Below are 24430 nucleotides of genomic sequence, written 5' to 3' on the forward strand. Positions count from 1 at the left end.
ATGAAGAAAAAGTAATAAACTGGACTGTTGTTTTTCTCAGATCCTAGACAAAGGGATTTGGTGAATAACCTGCCTCCACATAGCCTAGACTCCCAAATTGCATTCCCAGGCTTGTACATACATGACTTCATTCATTTACAAGGAAGTTATTCTTCTCTTGAAGACTGAGCTAGTCTATGACCTAAAAAACTTTCCTTCCTAGTGACAATGTAAGAGTACAATCCGCCTTATGAGACCACACTGACCTTACTGGGCATATTAGGATTGAATTTACATGGCTGTTCATTGGACAAAACAGGACAACTAATTATACCAGGTGCACCAATTTCCTGAAACAATAGTGGGACTCCCACAGTGCCATTGACTAGAGAAATAGCAGCTTGTATCTTCCCATTTGAACCTGTGATATCTAATTAATAGCAAAGACAGGCAGGTGAACCTGGGCTAGGCAGGAAAAGACAGCAAGAGCAACATTATCACAATGCCATTAGTTGTTTATGTAAAGCACCCAAAACTTCTTTTCTCTCAAATCACAGATATGCTTGACATAACCCAAGTTGGTAGCTGAGCATTACAGAGGCACTGAATATGAATAAAAGGTATGGCAAAACATCTAGTTTATTGTCATAAGATTCCTCCCCAATTAAAAAGAGAAAAAAGCACAAAGTTCACATTAAACCTCTCCCTTCATGATTTTTCCATACTCTTGCTGGACATGAAGCCCTTGCTCTGCCCTTGAACTAAGTGAAACTTCAGCTCATTCCAGTTTTGACTTTTCAGTTAAATTCTCCTACAGGGAGACCTCTATCCCAGTGAGAGCCCCCTTCCCGAGAAGGAACTTCTACCCACTTTATAAAGATATGTGGAGATGCAACCTATTCCTCTGGGGAATTGTGTAGGAGTGGCATAAGTCTGCTTTTGCTGAACTGTTCACCTTCATCAGTCACAGCTTCCTGCACAACATCAGGTCCATACAGCACTGCTATGCAACTTAAACGGAGATCAGTCGCCCTCATAACCCAACTTCCAGTTCAGTATTGCTATTAAGTTAAGTCTCTGTTGTAGATTTCCTTGTTTCTCCATTTTTTTGTACTTGGCTTCTGCAGAAGGAAAAATAACAATACTTTAGGAATGCATGGCTAAAAGGCTTGAAAGCTGCAGGGCCCTATACCGCTTAAAACTCAGGTTAATTTAGAGGACCATTTTTTCTTGGAAGTACTTAAACAAATCTAGTTGTCCAGTGGGATTTTTAAGAATTAGATGCTTAGGTCAAACAGTTAGTATTAAATTAGGCCAAGGGGATTGGACGTCCGGTGGAACGTCAAAATCTCTCTTTCAAGATTTTGTCTTGGAAGCTTGGATCACTGGACATTGCAAGCAAGAAATTAAACTTCTTAAGAGACTGTGTCTCAAGAATATCTGCACAAGTCTACCTCCATATAACTTGATGCATCAGTCTTTTACCAGCGTCTGCCACTTCCCATGCACCTCCAGTATTCAGTTGCCTAAATGCAGGTCAAGGCCATGCTGTATGGGTGTATTGGAGATAAAAATTTCTGTGATCTGTAGAGTCATAACAATCTCCCATGGGAAGCAGAGGCCAGACCTTGAGAGAGAAGATGTTTACCTGCCTAGGCTGAGTGATAAGGAGCAGGGATGCAGCTGCTTAGGTCTGTTCACAGGCAGCCCCCGCCAGAAACCTGTTGAGGCCAGCCACTCAGCCGGGCTTGTAGCCAACTTAAGTGCAGACATCCTCCAAACTAGCTTTGGAGGCCAAACACCCGGAAATGAGGAAGAAGAGGAAGAAGGCAGGACCCTCGAATTGAGGGCTGGGTCCCCCGACTGCCACGCACGCCTGTGCACCCCGGGGGAGAGGTGCTCAACTCGAGGTGGAGTTTGTCAGAGCCTGGGCTGCCTCCTGGGTCAGACTGACCCTACGTGCCAGGATGCACCGGGCATAAAAGTGGACAGTGCGAAGAGAGCGTGGGAGGAGAAACTCCAGACTCTGAGGCCTACACTGCCTCTGCGGGAGCCGGTCAGCAACCCTCTCTCTGATCTGCCACCTCGAGAGGATGTTTCGGTCCAGTATCCCGCCGGCAGGTATCACCTCAAAAGGAGTTATCCATACGTTGCTTCCTTTATGTGCTTTCACCTGAATAAATGGTCGATGTAGTCACTTCATTCTGGCGTGATTATTGCCGAATCCCGAGCCCATCCAGAGCAATGGGCATCTCCAAAGTTCAGACAGTAGAGGAGCTCAGAGAAACTTATTTTACCTTGTTAAATCCCCTCACAAGGGGTTATGTTGATAACTAGTAACACTAAGGGGCAATAGTTACCAAGTTTTTTGGAATGCGCATCCAATTTATAAGCTGCCTGCTCCAAAGCTGCAACCTGCTCCTCAATCAGGTTGATCTGTTCCAGATAAGGTTGACGAGCAGCATCTTGAAAAGCAGAGAAATCATATTTGTCAGTTCTTATTCATTCACTCAAGGAAGCAAATCACGCTTAAAACATAAGGATTTCTCCTTATGTCCATAAGGACATTCTTTGGATAAATTATTTTAAAAATTCCTTCCTCACTTGCCTCCAAAATCAAGTAGTGATGCTGATAGTCCTATTTCAGTGAAGAATGAGAAGTTTAACCTATAGTTTCAAACTCAACACTAATATAATAGTGTGGGAATCAAAAAAGTGTTACTCAATCTATCTCAACCAGTTCTGAAATCAGTGGTAAAATAGTTATGACATAGGCTGGTGTAAGAGAAAATATCACTATACTTCTGAAACTATGTAGTCTATAGACTTAAAGAAATACACAAGATTGGCATTGTGTAACAACATGTATATTTTGCAGCCTTCTTTCCTTCAGAGCCTATTGCAGTGTAAACTATCAGATTCTTTAGATGCTTAGATGCTTTATTTACTGTGCAAGTGTAACTTGTTCAAGAATAACTTATCCCTTGATGTTTCCTTTTTTGCTGTTGTTGTGATTGACTCCTGCTGCACCCTGCTTGTGAAAGGGGAAGGGGCAGTGAGATCTCCAGCTGACAAGCCCCTAGGCTAAAGGTTGATCTGTCAGCAACAGCTATATTCTAGTAACAGCTGTCATTGCGGATTAGTCAAAACACTGCAAAATGAGCAAGACATGTACAAAACCTCTTTAAATAATGGAGAAAGATGGAAGACTGTAATCTGACAGATATGGGCAGAGTCTACAGGAGAAATGTGTATGGGTGTGTATGGGTGGTAAAGGGCATTTTGGAAAGCCTGGTGTGTCTTTGCTGCTGTACTTGTTAAAAGAGAAAAGATTCCTCTCAGACACAGTATTTTTCTTTCTATGTGCCTCTTTAATACCGCACAAGTGCAATCTTCTAGCACTGCCTTTGTGTGGATTTGATGGTGGCAAGTGGGTGATGGTCTGATAAGTGAGAAGGGTAAGTTTGCTCCTGTTAGAAAGGTTGATGTGTGTGTGCAGATCCCTTGTGTAAAACTCGGTCGGAGCAAAGCAGGCAAAGAATGGTTTGTGCCAGAATTTTTCCTTCTTTCTGAAAACAGATACAGACCCCAAATAGGGAATATTCACTGAGATATTAGGGACCTTCTGGTTCTTCATGAGCGCTTTTCTTGTTTTTGCAAACAAGACACAGTGTCTTGTTTGCATCTGCCCTCTTCTTTGCAAGGTAGGGCCCTGGTTAAGCAGTTTGCAGTGCAGAGTTGTGATTTCTGTATTACTGCTTGTGGCATCTGGGGAGGGATGTGATTTGGAACTCCCAGACCTCAGTAGTTCCATCAGGTGAGGGTGAAATATCACACCTGCCACACCATGCTAAACACATTTTCCTGAATGTTGTCAGGATAAAATGGCATTAAGTGTCTTCATTAAGGGCTTTTAAAAACTAAGATACTGTAAATATCCGCATGAATTTCCAAGGCGTAGTCATGAAACACAGTCTGCCCTGCAGAGCTGCTTGCTTGGCTTTAACCTGACACATGGCAACAAGCAGAAGTTTTGCTTGTTACTTGTCTCTATCTGTGCATTTTGTGGAAGATATCTCCTAAAATCTGAGAGGAGGGTATGGAAAACTGAAATAAAGACTCGAAGCGCTGAATGAAAAACGGCAGTGCGAGGCTGCTGGGGTGAGGGCTCTGATTGGCACAGCTTCATCTTATGGTGCGCTGCGCACAGCACCCGCAGGCAGCCCAGCACGTGCTGCTGCTGACACACCAGCACGTAACACACAGGTGTCTGGGGAGCCCCACGGGTCCCGGAGAGAGGAGGACTCCTGTGGGAATCCATGCTGCAGGGGACACACGGTTGCTTCCCGTGGCCCATGCTCCTCAGTAAAGATGAGAGCTGTGGAGCTGCAGAAAGGCTTCTGCCAACCCCTCCCTGGCAGCTTGAGGAAACGCAAATGGAGACAGCACCAGCCAGGAGAGAGCACTGGGATCTCACAGCACTCCAGAAACTCAGAGGACCTCGCACAGCCATTGGTGGCATCAAGCAGTAAAGGCACATCCCGTGTTCGCAATCATCTGACCTGATCAGGAATTATTAACAGGTTAGGCAAGCAGCAGGAGTTGCTCATTTCTCATAACAACCCAATATCAGTTAATGTAAAAGGTCCTGCCAAAGTTTCTTTACTGCAGTGCCAGTTGCCAGCTTGTCAATAGGCTGTTTTTCTTCTCCAGCCAGAAAAATGTGTCTGTGTTAGGTGGAAACCCAACAATCTACAGAAACTACGTCAACGACTGTGCTGCAAGGACTCCTCTTCTGCTGGACTCTACATTCACTTTCAAAAGCATTCAGGGTTCACATGTGAGTTTATGGCCTTTGAGAATAAAATGTGATCTTATTTACTGAAACACCTGTGGAAACAGATTAGATTTATTTGTGTTCCCCCAAAAATATTGCTAGAGTTTTCTGATGAAAGCTGGTAATCAAAAAGAAACAGAAAAAAAAAAAGGACAGCAAAAAGGAGCTACTTCATGGTGAAGATTTACTCTTCTGTCTGCCCTCTCCTCTCTGCCTCCTATTTAGGTGAATTAAACCCATCCTTCAACCTGTGGATGGACATAGGTGGAGAGAAGTGCAAGAACAGCCAGCAACCAAAGCTGGCCTAGACCAAGGCTTCATCTATGCCAAAGCCTTTCAGACAGTGCTGGGAGGTGAGAGTGTTGGACCTAAGTTCCTGGCTTCTTGCAACAGTCCCTCTGTTTGCTGATGAAGGGTCAAAAGACAGAGTTTGAGGGAGAGGACATGGCTTTCTTCATCCCTCCAGCCCTGGATGAAGATGAAGTGAAATCTGGGCTTGTGTGGGCAGCTGCAGTAAAAATTTTCAATGACGTATTTCTTGGTAAGGTTAATTGGCAAATCCATGGCACTAAGGGCATAATTACCCTTAATGTTAGGTTAATGTTAGAAGGAACCTCTAGAGATCATCTAGGCTAACCCCCAACTCAAGCAGGGACACCTAGAGCACGTGGCACAGGGTGACGTCCAGGCAAGTTTTGAAGATCTCCAGAGAAGGAGACTCCACAACCTCTCTGGGCAGCCTGTTGCAGGGCTCTGTCACCTTCACAGGAAAGGAGTTCTTCCTCACATGGAGATGGAACTTCCATCAGATAGAGTTTGGCACCATCCTCTTTACATTCTCCACTCAAGTACTTACACATATTGATCAGATCCCCTTTCAGTCCTCTCTTCTCTCGGCGAAACAGGCCCAGCTTGCTTAGTCTTTCCTCATAAGATAGATGCTCCAGTCCTTTAATCATCTTTGTTGCTCTACACTGGACCCTCTCTAGAAGTTCCATGTCCCTCTTGTGCTGGGGAGCCCAGAACTGCACCCAATACTCCAGGTGCGGCATCACCAGAGCTGAGTAGAGGGGCAGGATCCCCTCCCTTGACCCACTGGCAGCACTCCACCTGGTGCAGGCCAGGATCCCATTGGCCTTTTCGGCCACGAGGGCACATTGCTCACTCACGGTTAACTTCTTGTCAACCAGGACTCCCAATTCGCAGGGTGAAGAGAATATGAAGAATTATTTGGCATTAAATGGCAGCACTGAGCACTGGGCAGAAGGATAAAGTCCTGTATGAGCTTGTTTTGAAAGCAGCATGTGGGACACAGCAGAAACAGTAAGAGAAGAAAAAAATTCCAGGACTCAGGTAATAAACCACCTGAGCAGGCACCCAGCTTTAATAGGCGCAAAGACATCAATGTCTTGGTGCTGTTTCTCTGTCAAGAAGTAAGTGATTTTTAGCACATGTTCTAAACAAACATCCCATAGATTTACCCACATAGCTGTAGCCTTTTGACACACATGGTGCAACTTTTACTACTTTGGCAAGCTCAGGTGGATCAAATATGGACTGCATGATTCTGCATCATAATGTAATTACACATGTGGCTGATCAGACTGTACAACACAGTGCAATTCCTTGATCAAAGAAGGCTTTTGGAGAGAAGAACGAACCTTCCCTCTTACTTGCAGAGCACCTGAGAAAGGAGCAAGTCTGCAGCACCTCAGCCCCTGCAGCACAAACCTTTGCTTGAGGAATGGTGTTTCTGAAGAGTATTTTGTATATTAACAAGAACTGAATCCCAAAAAGCTCTCCTTGGGCTGTGTCTAAGCATGCCAGGACCAGAAAAGGAGTGGGGGGAGATAAGCAAAGTGGCTAAGTGCAAAGGTTATCTTCAGTGACACAACTCTCCAGGGTCCTCTTTGGTTTTGCAGTCTTCTTTCAGAACCAAAAATATTTTGAGGCAAATACTGGACTTTCTGGACATATAGTCATGAATGTAATGTTGATAAATGGGCATGTTAAGGTTTTAATGGTGCAGTTCACCTTACCTATGATTCTATCCCAAGACATTCCTGACTGACCCCATTAACTCTAGTGGAGGTGTGGACCACCAGACGAGATGTAAGCCTTTTAGCTTTGGAGTCTGATATTTTGAAATATGAGGAATAACCTTTTTTTTATTATTTTTTCCCTCTTCTTCTTTTTCTTATTGAATGTAAAGGGAAAAAATGATGGAGCTGAGTAGAGCAGTGTATAAAGAAGAGAAATTGTATTTCTCTTTTGATTCTTCTTTTCTGTTGAAAAATTTTTGAAGCCAGTGCAGCCAGAACCAATCTATCAGATTATTGCTTACACAGTGATGGGGCAAGTGTAAAATTTAATGAAGGCTGAATATCCGTGAAGCCAATAGACAAGAAATTTTCATATATGTATAGCAATATAAAATTTATTTTAAAAAATGATCTCTTAGAAAAGTAGCTTAAAATCCTTTTAAAATTGTATACCATGGTTACATGCATTAGGCAGATAGCTGTAGTTACGTCTTTTGATTCTTTGCATTAGTTCATTTAAGTTTGTTCTTCCCTTTCAATTGCTCTTGATCATTAGGCAGTTGCCCTCTTACCCTTGCTACTTTTCAACCCCTGTTTGTGGCCAAGGGAGTTCAGGGCATGGCAGTTCAATCTGTAGTTCAGGTGTTTGTACTTCAGTGTGCAATGTCATTCACCTGCCATGGCAGGTAGGAAAATGCATCAGCCCTCCCTGACATTCGTAAACCTTTTGTGTGCCAAGTGTGGCTGCTGTGGGCTGGGCATAGGGAATGAGGAAGTACCCCCTGATGGGTCACCTAGGGGTGCCTGTCCCTGTAGCCTTCCCCTCTGCATCCCCCAGTCCCTAGCGTGCTCTCAGGAGCAGAGCTGCTGCCCTCTTCCCAAGTGAGTGTGGAATCTATCAGCTGATGCCTAGATTGAGTTCATTACCAAACGTTTAACTCAGCCCTCAAAAATCAAATATCCTTCCTGCCAAGTCGTTGGGGAATACCACATAGGCTGTGTGAAGTATCCGTTTAGCTTCCTTTTTAGTGCTACTTTCTCTGTGGTGACAGTATCATCACAGCTATTGAACACTCACAGAACTTGATGTACTGTGCTGCATATGAATCTGTGTATATATTTTGCCTTAGCACTACTGGGAGATTTATTTCAGTGAAGGACTCCTTCTTTGAAAGTCATACAGGAGGAAGGTGGGGGGAATAACCAACTCTTGAGGTTCTTTTTAATTTCCTTTTTTTTTTTTGAAATGTGATATTTTTAGACATGTTTCAAGTGAGAAAAAAAATCACAGCTGACCTCATCCTCTTCGTCTAGTCCAACTCCATTTAAGCCAAATGATGTTGGACGTCTCTCATTTTTATGACAGAGAATGCATTAGGCACTGGCATTGCTAGAGTGGGTGTACGTGCAGCAGAAGACCACGGCTTCGAGGATGGACTGAACCACCTTCCACACAGGAAGCAGAAAGCAGAGGAGTCTTTATCTGGGCCTTGTTTACTCACGGAGTAAGTCTGTAATGGAGAAGAATGGAAAAGCTTGTGACATGGTTTGGCTATGGGATGGGGCAAAAGAATGAAGCCCTGAATTAAGACAGCTGCCACAGAAGAGAATGGGCCGTGTGGCCTTTAAATCAATCACTATTAAACATTAAATGAAAGTCAAATCCAATGAGTATCTTCGAAAAATCTCACGCCCAGACAGAGTTTTTCATAACTGACTTCCACCATGGTGAGCAGAAAATAAGCTCTCCGAAATGCCTGCTTGATCTTGCAAACTTTCCTTCTTCCTGTGGCCTTAGCACAGCAATACCTGGAGATCTTTCATGAAGGCAACCACTGGTGCTGCTCAGTCTCCACGCTTGTACCTGCAGCCTCCACTGCCCAGTTACCAAATTGACCCTTCTGCAGAGAAACACCCCTTACCAGCAGTGCCCTCCATCCTATCATGTGCTCTGTGCACTGCTCATTGACTTGCTGTCTCACTCCTCTTTCTCAAGGTAATTTGCATTTCCTCAGTTACTTAGATATAGAGTTGGGAAATGCGATGAACACTTTTACTGCACCTAATGTATTTTGGCTTGTTTAGAAAAGCCTTACTGTCAGACAGATACAACTACCTATCAACATGAAGTTAGAATACTTTTAATCTCTAAAACACTTTCTGTCCCAAAACTGAGGCCTCCAAGATGGTAAGAAAATATGTAAATCTCTCTGTGCAAACGAGTAATAGGCTGATGAGACAAAAAATCAATAGCATATTCTCCCACAAATATTTGCATCGTAACATACTAGTGGTTTCCTGTGTGATATTGAGGAAATTACCCTAGCCTCACTTTCTACCTAGTCAGTGGGTAGATGGTGTCACCATGGTGAAGAAAGATCATCGTCCTGCAAGAAATGGCCATTGCTGGCTGTGCCAGTATGTGAGATAACTTCTTCGGATTATCCTGTTTCCATAGTTTTCTTCTTTAGCCATCCAAACCATACTGCTACTTTGTGCTTCTGTTTCTGGCAGGACTGAAAATATGACAAAGTGTCATGAAAACATATGCTAAATCAGTTGGTGTTACCATTAGTTACTTTTCATGATTTAAATGCATAATTTCATTTATTTTTCTCATAACTGTAGCTACTCGATATCACCAAGGAGATGCAATGTTTTTGTAACCTGATCATTGCTGAATCTTCCCTTTCACTTTATCTCCCAGGATGTGGGCCTTCCAGATGCCCCGTTGTGCACTGTGGTGGTTCAACAAGTGCTTCATAGAATCATAGAACCATTATGGTTGGGAAAGACTTTCAAGATTCTTGAGTCCAACTGTAAGCCCCTCAACACCACACCTCTTAAATCATGTCCCTAAATGCCTCTCTTACACATTTCTTGAACACTACCAGGGATGATGAATCCACCACTTCCCTGGGCAACCTGTTCCAATGCTTGGCTACTCTTTTGGTGTAGAATTTTTTCCTAATAGCTCAGCTGCCCATGCAGCTGAAGTGGGGTAGGAAGGAGGAAGTAGCAACCTCAGGAGTTCGTGCTCAGCCATCTCCATCTCCTTTGCAATTTGGCAGCCTTCAACTTTGTGCCTCTTTCTACTTTGGAACTTGCATTCCAATTTCCTGAATTTCTTCTGCCTGACTCGGGGAAGGACCTACTCTTATTTAATTCTGAACAGAATCTAAAGCTAAGGAACTTGCCTATACTCAAAGGTCATGGGCAACAGCAGCTGCAGAACGATTGACAGTTGGTAGAGTCCCAGTGCAGGTTACACAGTGAGAGGCTATGAGCAAAACCTACTGAACTTCCATGCCCTCCTGGCATCTAAACAAGGTCACAGCAATCTGCGATTTATTTGAAATCCCTGATGAACAGAAGATGCTTCATTTGCTTGATTTTTATTTAAATGAGTTGTCTTTTGGGTAAAATGAGTTTGTTCACAAATGTTTAACCAAGACTTTTGCACTGCTATCATCTGAAAAACAACAACACAATCATATCTTATCTCTAGTGCTAGCAGGGCAGCCTGTTACAAATGCACGTGTTACAGAAGTTGCTTGATGGTGCTGCAGTGACTGAACCATATTACGTGCTAGTCTTGGCAGATCCTCTGTCCAATGGCTATCAGATTTAAGACAGGATTAAGACAGGGCTCGACATAGTCATTTTCTACTAGAGAGGAAGGAGAGTTGTTTCTGAAAGAAAGAATTCTTTAAGAGCTGAGTTGTTGCTCACAGTAGAACACACAAGATTTCCACAGGCCAATCTGCATAATGATAACACATTGTTCTCTGCCTTGATTTCAGCAAGGCTTTCAACACTGCCTCCCATAATATCCTCATAGGGAAACTCAGGAAGTGTGGGTTAGATGAGTGGGCAGTGAGGTGGATTGAGAAGTGACTGGATGGCAGAGCTCAGAGGGTCGTGATAAATGGGACCGAGTCTAGTTAGAGGCCTGTGGCCAGTAGTGTCACCCAGGGGTCAGTATCAGATGTAAGAAATGTATGTCCCAATGGTAAGAGATGTATGTAATGTATATTAAAGGCTACATATAAATACAAAGGCTCCATATAAACAGCATTCCAAGAGCAAGTCCATACACAAGATCAATTGGAGCCAGCAGAACCAGAACTTTCAGGAGACATATCCAGAAGGAGGGCTAGAATTTCAAAGCTGGTCCAGTGCTTCCACACAGTGGAGACCAGCCCTGATAATTCGAACAGAAAATAGCTCAGGCAGCCAGAGGATGGTGCATTTTGTAATGCTCCAGCATCTGCTTTCATGCCATGCTGGGAGAAATCAGAATCTTTCAGGTGCTTCTTGTGAGCATGAACTGCCTCAGGATAGGTCTTTCCTACTCAGAAAAGCCTGAGGTTTGGTTCTTGTCTTTCTGTCATCAGAAGTGACCCAAAACCTTTTGAATTTAAATTCCCTCAGAGTGAAACTCACAGAGTCCTCAGCACAGTTCTGGCTTTACTGCACACTGCTTTGAAACTCCTTAGAGGGTAATGAGATACTAAAAAAGGAATGCCTGGACCTTGGAGTTAAGCTGTGAGCAAAGCCCTGTTTTTCCAATGGATTAGTATTCACAGCAGCTGTTTACCCTTGGTGTTGCCAGTCAGGCACTGCAAGTCACTTTATCCGCAAAAGTGAAGGGGGAAAAATTGCCAACCGAATGCCACCAAGCCTCCAGACATGGTCTGGAAGGCTGTTCTCATTTTCACTCGCCTACTCACATCTAGCTTTTAAACACATAGGTACCTTCAGTGTACAGTAGGCAAACCAATGTTAATACATTAGAAACAACAGCAAGGCTCTTCTTTGGTAAAGAACATTGTTAGGACTAGGAGACATGCACAGGGAATCAGAATCACCTTCTTCAAAACAGCCCGACATGGCTCTCTACAACTACCTGAAAGGAGGTTATAGTGAAGCATGGTCAATCTTTTCTCCAAAATAACCACTGGTAGGACAAGGAGAAATGGCTTCAAGTTGCACCAGGGTTTGTTCAGTTTAGATGTTAGGAAAGATTTCTACACAGAAAGAGTGTAGTGTGCTTTTCACAGCTCATTGCCATCACCTGAGGGACATACAAATGTTCTCTACGTTATATATTTTATATTTCTATCCTATCAATTTTAACATTTCTTTCCTGTGTCATAACATCTAAGACTTTGTATCTTTTTTACTATGTATCTCAAAAGCCACAATGGGATGGTCTAGGTGGAAGAAAAGAGCCGAATCATTCTCTGGCCCATTTTGATGGCCCCGAGGAAGCCACTAATGTGGTAGCTTGGTTGGGATCCTCCTCATGTACTAATGGTTGTCTAAGAATGTGGCTGAGCTCCTTTTCCACTTTGTGGAGGGGAAAGAGGCACCACTAGAGGGCAGTGATATCTGTTTGGGCCCCCCTACAGATAGGTGCCCGTGGGAGGGCTGGGCCCAGTTGCTTTCCTTTCGAGGCTGGCGCTGGTGAGGTGAATCCCACCCATTGGGGTTGTCTTAAGGATGCTGCGTAGATGTGGGCCTGTCTCTCATTCCTCCCTCCTCCATGTCCTGTTTCCAGTGAGCAGAATTGGTGGAAGCAGCCCTGCCATTTCCTCTGTCCTCCTGGCACATCTTTGCATAGTGAAGAGTCCTGAGGAGCTGACTCACCAGCCTTGCACTACACAGAACAGTGTGCTGCCCACGGGCTAGGCAGGCTGTGCCATGTTGTGGGAATGGTTTGAATGGAAGCCTGTATGGTCTGTGCTTTTCACAGAATCACAGATTCACGGAATGGCTAGGGCTGGAAGGGACCTCTAGAGATCATATGGTCCAATGCGCCTGCACAAGCAGGGACACCTAGAGCAGGTGGCACAGGGTCGCATCCAGGTGGGTTTTGAAGATCTCCAGAGAAGGAGAATCCACAACACCTCTCTGGGCATCCTATTCCAGGGCTCTGTAACTCTCACAGGAAAGAAATTTTTTCTCACATGGAGGTGAAACCTCCTGTATTTCAACTTGCACCCATTACCCTTTGTCCTGTCAGTGGCCCCTTATGAGAAGAGTTTGGTCCCATCTTCCCTATATTCTCCCCTCAGGTACTTGTACATATTGATCACATCCCCTCTCAGTCTTCTCTTCTCTAGACTAAACAGGCCCAGTTCACTTAGTCTTTCCTCATGCGATAGATGCTCCAGTCCTTTAATCATCTTTGTCGTGCTACACTGGACCCTCTCGAGAAGCTCCATGTCCCTCTTGTACTGGGGAACCCAGAACCACACCCAATATTCCAGGTGCGGCCTCACCAGAGCTGAGTAGAGGGACAGGATGCCCTCCCTTGACCTGCTGGCAACGCTCCTCCTGATGCAGGCCAGGATCCCTTTGGCCTTCTTGGCAATGAGGGCACATTGCTGACTCATGGTTAACTTGTTGTCAACCAGGACTCCCAGATCCCTCTCCACGGAGATGCTTTCCAGCAGATCGACCCTCAATGTGTACTGGTGCCTGGGGTTATTCCTGCCCAGCTGCAGGACCCTGCACTTCTTGTTGAACCTCATGCAGTTCCTCTCCACCCAACTCTCCAACCTGTCTGGGTCCCTCTGAATGGCAGTACAGTCCTCCGGAGTGTCAGCCACTCCACCCAGTTTGGTGTCATCCGCAAACTTGCTCAGAGCGCACCCTGTCCACTTGTCCAAGTCATTGATGAACAAGTTGAGCAGTACAGGGCCCAGTACTCATCCCTGAGAGACACCACTGGGTGCAGGCCTCCAACTAGACTCGGCCCCATTTACCAGGACCCTCAGAGCTCTGCCATCCAACCAGTACTTAATGCACCTCACTCTCCACTCATTTCTGAGGTCTCATTTTGGTGTGTCTCAGGGGAAGGAGAAAAGGCCAGAGACCCGGTGGGTCTGAGGGAGAGAGCCACAGAGCTGTTGAAGTACAAGCCAAGACAGAGTGTGGAAAGGCTTATGTCCTTTCTTCTGCCACAATTCCTCTCTCCCTGCACTGTGGTTAGTGGCTTGTGGTGGTTACTCTGTGAGTGAGGACAAACAGCAAGAATTTGCTATATAGGCATATACACTGCAGTAGGCTCTATTTTTTTTTTTTTTTTTTTTTTTTTTTTTTTTTTTTCTGGTCCATAGTGCATCTTGGCTCTGTACCCTTCCGTACCTTTATTCTGTAAAGGAACACACCAGGATAGCATTACTCTATTTACAAGTCCCACTTATCACAAGGATTACTACAGATCTTAACATTGCCTGAAGTCCTGAAGAAAAAAGGATTTCAAGTTCTTCTGATAGCATTAGAAGTTGATTTCTTATGTTCTGTGTTTCACAAAGGAACACAAGCCAGGAACACACACACACACACACACACACACAGAAATCGTCCATGTCAACAATTACTTCATTTCCAATTGGTTCATTTTTTTATCTTGTGCAGGTTAATAAGTAACCTCCTATCTCATCAGAAACAGAGAGGTGTCATTGGTTGATTTTCCCATGTGTTTCAGTGCTAGAACATATATATTTAGCTGGCTTTGCAGGTCCAGTTTCAGTTTCTTCTGAAACTTGACATCTTTTATTTGGCCCACCATGGAGCCGCTAGGAATGACCACTATTTTCTTAATGACTTGTTTCTCATGCCTTCTCTTTTCAGCATGGAAAGGTAAATCTAAACCAGGGAAGCAGCCTCCTGGTCCTTTAGCACTCCCCTTAATTGGAAGTGTGTTCCATTTGAATCCACGAAACGTGCCTCAAAGCTTGGAGAAGGTAAGGGATTGTCTCTTTTCTTTCTGTGTTGTCTCCATTACATTTAAAATGAAGTCCAGTGCAGATGGGCTTTCAGCTCAATGCAACAGACAATGTCAAAGCTGCATTAACTGAATGTCAGCAGCACTGAAAAAGAAACTTTCTCAAAAATGTGTGCATCTGTAATCTGTATGTTATCTATTATAATAATGATAAGGATGAGTGCTCTGCTGATCTCATGACAGTAGTGAAATGGCTTTGCAGCCAAGGTACTGATGCAGTTCATGGTACTCTTCTTGTGCTCAGCTCCACATTACTATAGCAACATTGCCTAGCCCTGCTTTGGGAATGACCTTCACTCCATTTTGCTGCCTCTCCTTCCTAGCAGATAGACATAGATAGACGGGATCTCCTAAGAGGAGAAGTAGAGTGTGAAGCAGAAAATTCTGGAGGTGAAGTGTGCTATCCGTTTCTTCTCCCAGCTAATGGCACCCATTTGTCAAACACAAACCTGTGTGTTGGGAGTTCTGTGGGAGCAGCTGCAACATGAGTACATGGGAAGGATAATGAATGGATGAGAAAGGTCTCTGGACTTCCAGACACTTTGAACTGAGGTCCTCTCCATGGGGTGAAAAAATCCTCAGGGACAAATCCCAGTATTCTCAGAAATTCAGACCAGCTGAGAAGCTCGAGGCTTGAGCTACAGGCTCAGCAAGTCTGCAAGTTTTACCAGTATGTGGAACATGGTGGCACTGTAGCATTTTGTCAAGTATGAATTCTTAGAGAGGGGGAAGGCCAAGTGGTAACATGGCTGCACCTGCCAACAGGTCATGTAGTAGAAGGCTCTTCAGAACCACTGGCAGCAATCTACTTCAGCCCCTATAGTTCAGTCTCCATTTATCTGTCTCCACACAGCAACTCTATACCAGAAGCATCGTTCCTCCAAACATAGAGTCTGTGGAGAGCTCAGAATTTTGCATGTTAGGCACTGTTAAAAGGAAACTCTTGTAGATTAAATATGCCTGAGCCTAAATGTATTCCAATTCTTTTTTTCATGCACCCTTATCAGTGACTGACATTCATCTGAGAAAAGCATAATCCCAGTTTTTGCAGTTCAATGACTACATGCCTCCAGTTTGGACATTGATAAGCAGTTTTAGGGACCAGAGCATAAGAGAACATTTTGTCCGTCATGGTGGGGTGGCATCCACATATACATCCAGAGTTTAAAAAAAAAAAAAAAAAAAGAAGTATTAGGACTTACAAAACTGCTTCAAAGCATTCACTTCTTTGGGCCAAAAAGGTGGCTCACATCACTTTGTATACCATCAAACACACATATAAGAGCTCCTTTCTGTCTTAGCGCTTGTGAATGTTGATAATCACAAGCATTCCTTAGGCATGCTACTTTATTTTAGAGCACTAGGTTATTCAGTTTTTCTATGATAAGAAATAGGACTTTATCTAGCTTGCTCTTAAAGACTTAACATGAGAAAACGTGTTTCAGGACACACCAAAAGTCCATGTTCTTTTCTCAACTGCAAGCCCAACGCAGATGCCCAGGATAGCATACGTAACCAGCACAAGGAGTCAGAGATTATTCCCTGGTATACTCTTCCAGTGCCCAGAGATTTGCGGCCCAGAAACTTTTCAAACTTTCAACTGCTTTTTGAGCCTGTGTAAACTGTTGTTATCCACTGTCACGGAACGAGTGGTGGTGGGGGGTGAGTGACACAATGCACTTCACTCGTGGGAGAGAAATAGGAATAGGTTTTATTGGTAATGACAATGCTTTCACGAGATTCTATGGCAAGGTCACTTATTAGTTACTGCATGGAGGTTCAAGATATACACAGAATTATCAAGGACACCCTCCCGTTGGGTCACGAGGTTCAGACTGGACCCCCTTGCTTTCCAAACTCCTTCTGAGAGGAATCTGGGTGCGGCTGAATCCAGTCCTAGTCCCAGACCTGGTCAACGGTTTATGTCTAAGGGATTTGTGCACAAAGTAAGGTTTACAAGTTCAAAAAGAGAAAGGCGCGCTATAGTCACTTACCACGAATCTGTAGTGGGAAGGATCTCTTAACCTCGAGGAGTATCCTTGAGAGGTGTCCCTGCTCAAGGGGAGATCCCAGCGTGCAGCCCGCTGCCGTGCAAGGAGAGCTCAATGGGCTCTTGGGCTGTCTCCGTATTTATGGGATAAGATGATTGACTGATAGTCATTCTTTCAATTCAGAAATGACTGTTGGCTGATGTACTCACAGTTAGCCTTATCTCCCCATCAGGATAGGGCCATCAGGACTGTTATTGATGGTTGATGTCTGGGTGGGGGAAGAAATCAGGGAGGCAACTACCAGGATCAGATAATGTGGTAGTTAACACCTGAACAGGGCTACGTGTGAGAAGTCAGGATGAGCTGGGGAAGGAGCATATCCCTCACATCCACCTGTAGCAAGGAGTCCAGACTGTCCCAAAGGTGCTGTGAAGACACAGTTCTAGTGTGATTTTCTTTGTGTTCTTTCCTACAGCTCAGCCAAAAGTATGGTCCTGTCTTCAAAATACATTTTGGCCCAAGAGAGGTTGTGGTCCTTTATGGTTATGATGCTGTGAAAGAAGCTCTGATTGATCAGGCAGATGATTTCAGTGGAAGAGGCATTCTACCAATACTTGAGAAATTCTTCAAAGGCCAAGGTATGTTCCTGGTAATCTTAGCGTGCAGAGCTGATGCTTTCAATGCTCCAGGAAAGGGCTGAGAAGGAAGTGAAAGAGGCAGTGTGGGGATTTTGTTTATGATTGTCAGGTATTAAAAAAGAAAAAAATGCAAACTGAAAGACAAAGAGCCAAATTCTCTACTTAGATCCTTGAGTAAATGGTAATTACACATACACATGTACAAACACACATAAGCTGTTTAAGGTGGTATGCTGGCTTCACTGAGTGCCTTGTTTATTCAGCAGTCTGCAATTTCTAGGCAAAAATATTGTTCATGAAGCATGCTGGTAAACTTTCCCCATATCTGAAAACGTTAGCAATACAAGACTGCTAAGGAAAGAGCAAAAGTCAAATTCCAAAGCACAACAAAGAGAAGTTAAACACAGGCCTAATTCAAGGCCAGTAAAAGCGATGCCATGGGTTCATTCAGCATAGCACTTCACAGTATGCTGTTTATCCAAGTAAACAGCTATTCCAGTGTATGAAGGAGACAGAAGGCTAGAAAACAAGGGAAAACAGAATTGTCAGGTTTTCCAAGCAACCTCACAGTCAGTAGATGCAGTCACCTTCTACAATTAAACAAGCAGCCCTTTCCTGTAATGATTATTTCAGCAGCACTCTTAGAGAAAGCCTGGTGGCATCCAATAATGAGGAACATCATGCCCAGTCCCCTTTTCAAACACTACTTCATGCTCCTCTTTCCCTTTGTCCTGGTGTTTTACTGAGCTTGTGGCAATCCAAATGAACAGATCTGCCATCTTCAGAAGTGCAGAGAAGTAGGCTTTGGGGAATATAGCAATTGCAGTAAAAGTCCACAAAAAGGTGTTTTTGCATGTCAGGTATTCACTGTATAACTCTTAACAGAGGAAAAAACTCTGTCTCCTCATAGCATCTCTGCTTTTCCTTCCTCTGTTAGGCGTTGTGACCAGCAATGGGGAGGGCTGGAAACAACTCCGACGATTTACCCTCACCACCCTACGAGATTTTGGGATGGGGAAGAAAAGCATTGAGCAGCGGATCCAGGAGGAAGCTCATTTTCTGGTGGAGAGGCTCAAGAACACCCGCGGTAAGATGTGAACTTTGTGGCTCCTAGGACAGCTTAGTAGCGGCAAAGAGCGTGAAGAGTGTGGAGCTGCTTCACCAAATGCATGACACAAGAAGTGGGCACACGGCTGCTGAATTTGCTCCCTAGTCCGAGGGGTCTTGAAGAAGCTGGTGACAAGATAACTAATTTCCAGCTATTTGCTTTTGGGCCCAGTCTTCTGAATACTAGACAATACTTCCCAACTCGTAGGGATGCAATGTTGGGGATGGGGACTACTACAGGCTGTTATCTAGGGCACAGGGTAACCCTTTGGATTCACCCCATAAAAGCCTTTTCTGGTAGCTTATCAGTCAAAACTATTTCTTCTAAGTATCTCCCCTGAGAGTGTCACAGTCCTGGCAAGAACCACAACGTTCCTTTTCTGTCAGGAGAGGGAACGCTGGACCGAAATAACTAATGCAAGATGCTGATTTTGTTACAGAGCGGCCCTTCGATCCTACCAACTACCTAATCCATGCTGTTTCCAACATCATCTGCTCCATCGTCTTTGGGGATCGGTTTGATTATGATGACAAAAAATTTCTGAATTTACTTGACTTGCTAGAGGAAAATAACAATATCCAGGACTCTATGTATACAATAGTACGTGCAACGTTTCCTTTTGTTAAGAAATTTATTTTATTAATGAATATTTATGTTATTAGTTTTTCATTGGTATTGTTTGTCCTAAAGTAGGAGAAGATTTCTGAAGGCCAAAAAAGCAGTTAAGCCAACAATTTCTCAGTCTTTTTTTTTCCTGCCATTGTATGTCCAAGGAAGGATATCATTGTAAAAGTAATCAAAATGTAGTAAAATGTTTCCTTGCATACAGTGACGCCATGATGTTTGTAAAGGGTAATAAATTCTAGTTGAATATTAAAGACCTACCATATTCCAGTTCAATATTGAAGACCCACAATATTAAAGACCTACCGCTCCAAAATGGCTTAACTGATCTCTTTTCATAATCACTGCTAAGAGAAGACTTTTTCGCACTCAAATTAACCAGGATGTGCTTTTCCATCACTTTATTTTTACAGTTATACAATTTCCTCCCAAGTGTCCTGGAACGCTTACCTGGGCCTCATCATAAAATGGGGAAAAACCTCAAAGAAATTAATGATTATATTTCTGAAATTGTAAGAGCCCACCAGGAAACTCTGGATCCCAGCTGTCCTCGAGATTTTATTGACGCTTTTCTTATCAAAATGGAACAGGTAGTGTAACAGATGTCTTTTTAGATTACAATAAGAACATTGTTTGGAATCCCAGGATCTTAGAGTTCTCACAGGGCACTCTACTATTGCATATTTGTTTTTCATGGCACATCAATTTCAGTCTGTCCTCTCCATTTTCTTACTAAGAATTTTAGAAAGAGAGAAACATAGAACAATGACATGCAGCACTCATTAGGAAAGCTGAAGATCAAGGAGGTTGATGTAAGAAAGTGTTCCTTCAAAATTTTTAAAAAAGTCATGATGTTAGTCAGTAAAAATACTGTAATTGCTGGTGTTCTGGAGAGTGAATGTTGCATTTCGGAATGGACATTAGGTGTATCTAAGAACATGTAAAATGGGTACAGGACTTTCCTTCATAAACCTGTTGCTTTAGATAACTTAGGTAAATGAGTTTCTGAATTTGCCAAATCTTTTTCCAGGAGAAAGGAAATGGTCATTCATATTTTAATGCTGAGAGCTTGACCAGAACCACATTTGATTTGTTCCTTGCTGGAACAGGCACAACCAGCAACACACTGAGATATGGACTTCTGATTCTCTCGAAATACCCAGAGATAGAAGGTAATACAAAAGGGAATAAATAACTGAAAGCTTTTTTATGGCATTGTATCGATTTGAACAACTCATGTCATTACTACAAGGGGCAATGTTCCCCTGATTAAGGAAACATGTCTTTACAAAATGGAAGGTGTATCAATCTTGGTTGTGTTCACAGTAAACGATTATTGCTGGTGTGCACAAAGCAAGTTTTGCTGTACACACAGGATAGGTCCAGGCAAACACACAGGAGGCTTGTCCATTCAACGCTGATTTATTTTCTAACAGAGAAAATGCACAAGGAGATTGACCAGGTGATTGGCCGAGACCGAAGCCCCTCCGTGGCAGATCGGAGCAAGATGCCATACACAGAGGCTGTGGTCCATGAAATCCAGAGATTCATGGATTTAGCTCCACTTAGTGTCCCACATGCTGTGACCAAGGACACCAAATTCAGAGGCTATTTTATCCCCAAGGTCAGTTCTAGCGCTTCTGGGAAAAGTCATGATCCTATGGCCCAAGAGGGCAAAGCTCTGCTTTCTGTTCATTGCATCCTATTTTCTTTTCAATATTGAAAATTAAGCATAGAATAATTTAGTCTGAAAGGGGCATCTAGACGTTACCTGCTCCAGCTCCTTCTGTTTGAACAAAGCCTTTCCATCCTCTTTGTGAGAAGGAAGTTTTCTGTATTTCACACAAATGCAAGCAAACAAGCTTTTGTCATTTCTTTGGAAAAAAAACTAAATATTCTCAACACTCTTAACATTGAACTGCATTGCAAAGAGTTTTTGCCATGCTTAGTTTCTACATAGACTGGTGGCACACATTTTTCCTCACTTAAGCTTTGATTAGTTAGATTAGAAAGTTCTGCTAGCTTTTTATAGGCTAGAGGAGTAAAAGAGCATGAATCCATGATCAGTAATAATGCTTTTCAAGATGTACTCTTTTGCTTAGGGAAAGAGCATTTCTAACCACCTAATTCCTATTTTATCTATGTGCTAAGTAGAGATTTATCTGGGCAGTTTCCTAACTCACCAAATCACAGGTCCATGTGCAGTCTTAGGTACCCTGACCTCAGTAGCCCAGAGCTCTGCTATGTTTTGCATTGTTCACTTTCAGCTGCCCCCTGAGATGACCATAGAGCTTGCACAAGCCAAGAGAACAGAGAAAGAGGCAAATAGAAGCTGGAGCTTCATGTGCTGGACTTCAGGCTGGCTAGATATTGTCCCCACACAAACTTTGGAGCTGGATTCTGTTCCTATTTAATTTCAAAGCTGGAAAGTTGAGAATTAAAGTCTCAGCTTTGGAGGGAGGCACATACCTCAAGCTAAGAGTCCTTTGGAGGCATGAATATGCACCAAGACTGGCAATGGTCTAGGCCTTTGATGTGGCTCCTCTGAAGTGGTATTAGATTGTCTCATGTAATTTTAACCTTGTTTCTTCTTACTGAAGGCTGTACATAATGGGTCCATATAGGGAACTTCACAATGCCACTTTGCTTTAGAGTATCTCTGTTTTAAAGTCTCTTCTCTCTCTTTGCCAATTCAGGGCACTCTGGTATTTCCTATGCTAAGGTCTGTCCTGTATGACAGCAAGGAATTTCCAAATCCAGAAAATTTTGACCCAGGACACTTCTTAAATGCAAATGGCACCTTTAAAAAGAGTGACTACTTCTTGCCATTTTCTACAGGTAATAATCTACCTATTTCAGAACCTAAGGCCTCCTCTCCTAGAGATTCTTGACAATTTCAGTGGCTCTGCCACCAGGATCTCCACAGTGATGCTAGTGATCTCCTGTTCCAGTCACTTTTGGGCAGCTCTAAACCCTGCACTAGAGTTCCAGTTGATTTCATCTTTACCATTGCAAAATCTCCTCCAATTGAATCTACAAAAAAGAGATGCATGATGTGTAACCCACAGCCATGCCACTTGTCCCTTCTCTCCAAACTTAGTATCAGTCAGCAGCAGGACATGAGAAGCTGAAACTTTCAAAGTGTTTTTGCCCTCCAAACACTTCCAAGTTGTTCTAGACACTGAGCCCCCGAGTTTAATTCATTCACTTCTCCAAAATTCTGTAGTGCTGCTTGTTTATTCTGACATGTCTGAACTTTTATTAAGCAATGATCAAAATAAGTTGCTGGAAAAACATTCCACTATCATCTCACTTTTGTTTATTTGTCTTGCAGGAAAACGTGTCTGTGCAGGAGAAGGTCTGGCACGCATGGAGCTATTCTTATTTCTTGCATCCATCCTGCAGAATTTTACTTTGAAACCTGTTAAAGATCGCAAGGACATTGACATTTCTCCAGTAGTCAACAGTCTTGCAAATGTGTGCAAACCTTATGAGGTCTCTTTTCTTCTCCGTTAACCAAGTAAACACAGTTGTAAGCCCACAAGCTCCTGAAAGCTCTCCTCAAATGAAAATCATTTTCTAATCTGGAAATACTGAAACACTAGATTCTTTATCAAAAGAAAGATCATCCTTTTAGTTTAGAGGAAAATGTATGTACATATTCAGCTCTAAGGCAAATATGTACTTGCACGGAGAGGAAGCAGCTCCCTACAGCAAAACTATACAGGCTTTCCTCCATCCCTACTTCACCTGCCCCGGGTTCCTATCTGATTCCTGACATGGCTTATGGTTGGGCTCGGTGATCTTGAAGGTTTTAACAACCATAATGAGTCCATGATTCTACACAAGCATAGTGTTGAAAGGCTTTTGGTTGGACTCGAGGATCTTGAAGCTCTTTTCCAACCATAATGATTCTATGGTTCTATGTCAGTTAGGGCTCTCAGAGTCCCGCTATGCTGTCCAGAGCACCAGATTTCTCAGCACGACAGGAACAAACAGTTGTACTACAGAGTCTTTCCCAGAACCAGCTTGAGGTACATGTTTCTGCTCTGTAGTCTTTTTTTGTAGTCACATATTTCTTTGTGACCTATTTTTGTAACGGCAAACACAAACTGTCTTCACACCTCAGGGGCTCAGCAGATGCTGTACTCTTGTATATATATTCTGTCCTTTGGTGGGGATGGAGTTTATCTGATGACTAGGCATATGGGTTTCCTTTTATATGATTAAAATAGAATTATATTTTTGTGAAATTACACTTTTATTTTGCAAAATGAAGAAAAAGTTATAAACTGGACTGTTGTTTTTCTCAGATCCTAGACAAAGGGATTTGGTGGATAACCTGCCTCCACATAGCCTAGACTCCCAAACTGTATTCCCAGGCTTGTACATACGTGACTCTTTTACTTCATTCATTTATATGGAAGTTATTCTTCTCTTGAAGACTGAGCTAGTCTATGCCCTAAAAAACTTTCCTTCCTAGTGACAATGTAAGAGTACAATCCGCCTTATGAGACCACACTGACCTTACTGGGCATATTAGGATTGAAGTTACAGGGCTGTCCATTGGACAAAACAGGACAACTAATTATACTGGATGCACCAATTTCCTGAAACGATAGTGGGACTCCCACAGTGCCACTGACTAGAGAAACAGCAGCTTCTATCTTCCCATTTGAACCTGTGATATATAATTAATAGCGAAGACAGGCAGGTGAACCTGGGCTGGGCAGGAAAAGACAGCCAGAGCAACATTATCACAATGGCATTAGATGTTTATGTAAAGCACCCAAAACCTCTTTTCTCTCAAATCACAGATATGCTTGACATAACACAAGTTGGTAGCTGAGCATTACAGAGGCACTGAAGATGAATAAAAGGTAAAGCAAAACATCTAGTTTATTGTCATAAGATTCCACACCAATTAAAAAGAGAAAAAAGCACAAAGTTCATATTAAACCACTCCTTTCATGATTTTTCCATACTCTTGCTGGACATGAAGCCCTTGCTCAGCCCTCGAACTAAGTGAAACTTCCGCTCATTCCACTTTTGACTTTTCAGTTAAATTCTCCTACAAGGAGACCTCTATCCCAGTGAGAGCCCCCTTCCTGAGAAGGAACTTCTACGACTTTATAAAGGTATGTGGAGATGCAACCTATTCCTCTGGGGAATTTTGTAGGAGTGGCATAAGTCTGCTTTTGCTGAACTGTTCACCTTCATCAGTCACAGCTTCCTGCACAACATCAGGTCCATACAGCACTGCTATGCAACTTAAACGGAGATCAGTCGCCCTCATAACCCAACTTCCAGTTCAGTATTGCTATTAAGTTAAGTCTCTGTTGTAGATTTCCTTTCTCCAGTTTTTTGTACTTGACTTCTGCAGAAGGAAAAATAAAAATACTTTAGGAATGCA

The 24430-nt window shown here is 43.2% G+C and overlaps 1 protein-coding gene across 1 annotated transcript; it reads left to right on the top strand.

The window, feature by feature from the left end:
* Positions 1–5260: 5260 nt before the first annotated feature.
* LOC148593996 (cytochrome P450 2H1-like) lies at positions 5261–22533 on the top strand. The gene is made up of 10 exons (XM_088528860.1): positions 5261–5357; positions 14503–14615; positions 17123–17285; positions 18223–18372; positions 18833–18993; positions 19431–19607; positions 20048–20189; positions 20454–20641; positions 21714–21855; positions 22352–22533. Exons 1-10 carry the CDS (start codon positions 5261–5263, stop codon positions 22531–22533), a joined length of 1515 nt encoding a protein of 504 aa, XP_088384986.1.
* The last annotated feature ends 1897 nt before the right edge of the window (positions 22534–24430 follow it).

This window comes from Tinamus guttatus, unplaced genomic scaffold (genome assembly GCF_059628265.1).
Source record: "Tinamus guttatus ecotype Peru unplaced genomic scaffold, ASM5962826v1 Tinamus_guttatus_pri_ptg000314l, whole genome shotgun sequence".
NCBI classification, from domain to species: Eukaryota; Metazoa; Chordata; class Aves; order Tinamiformes; family Tinamidae; genus Tinamus; species Tinamus guttatus.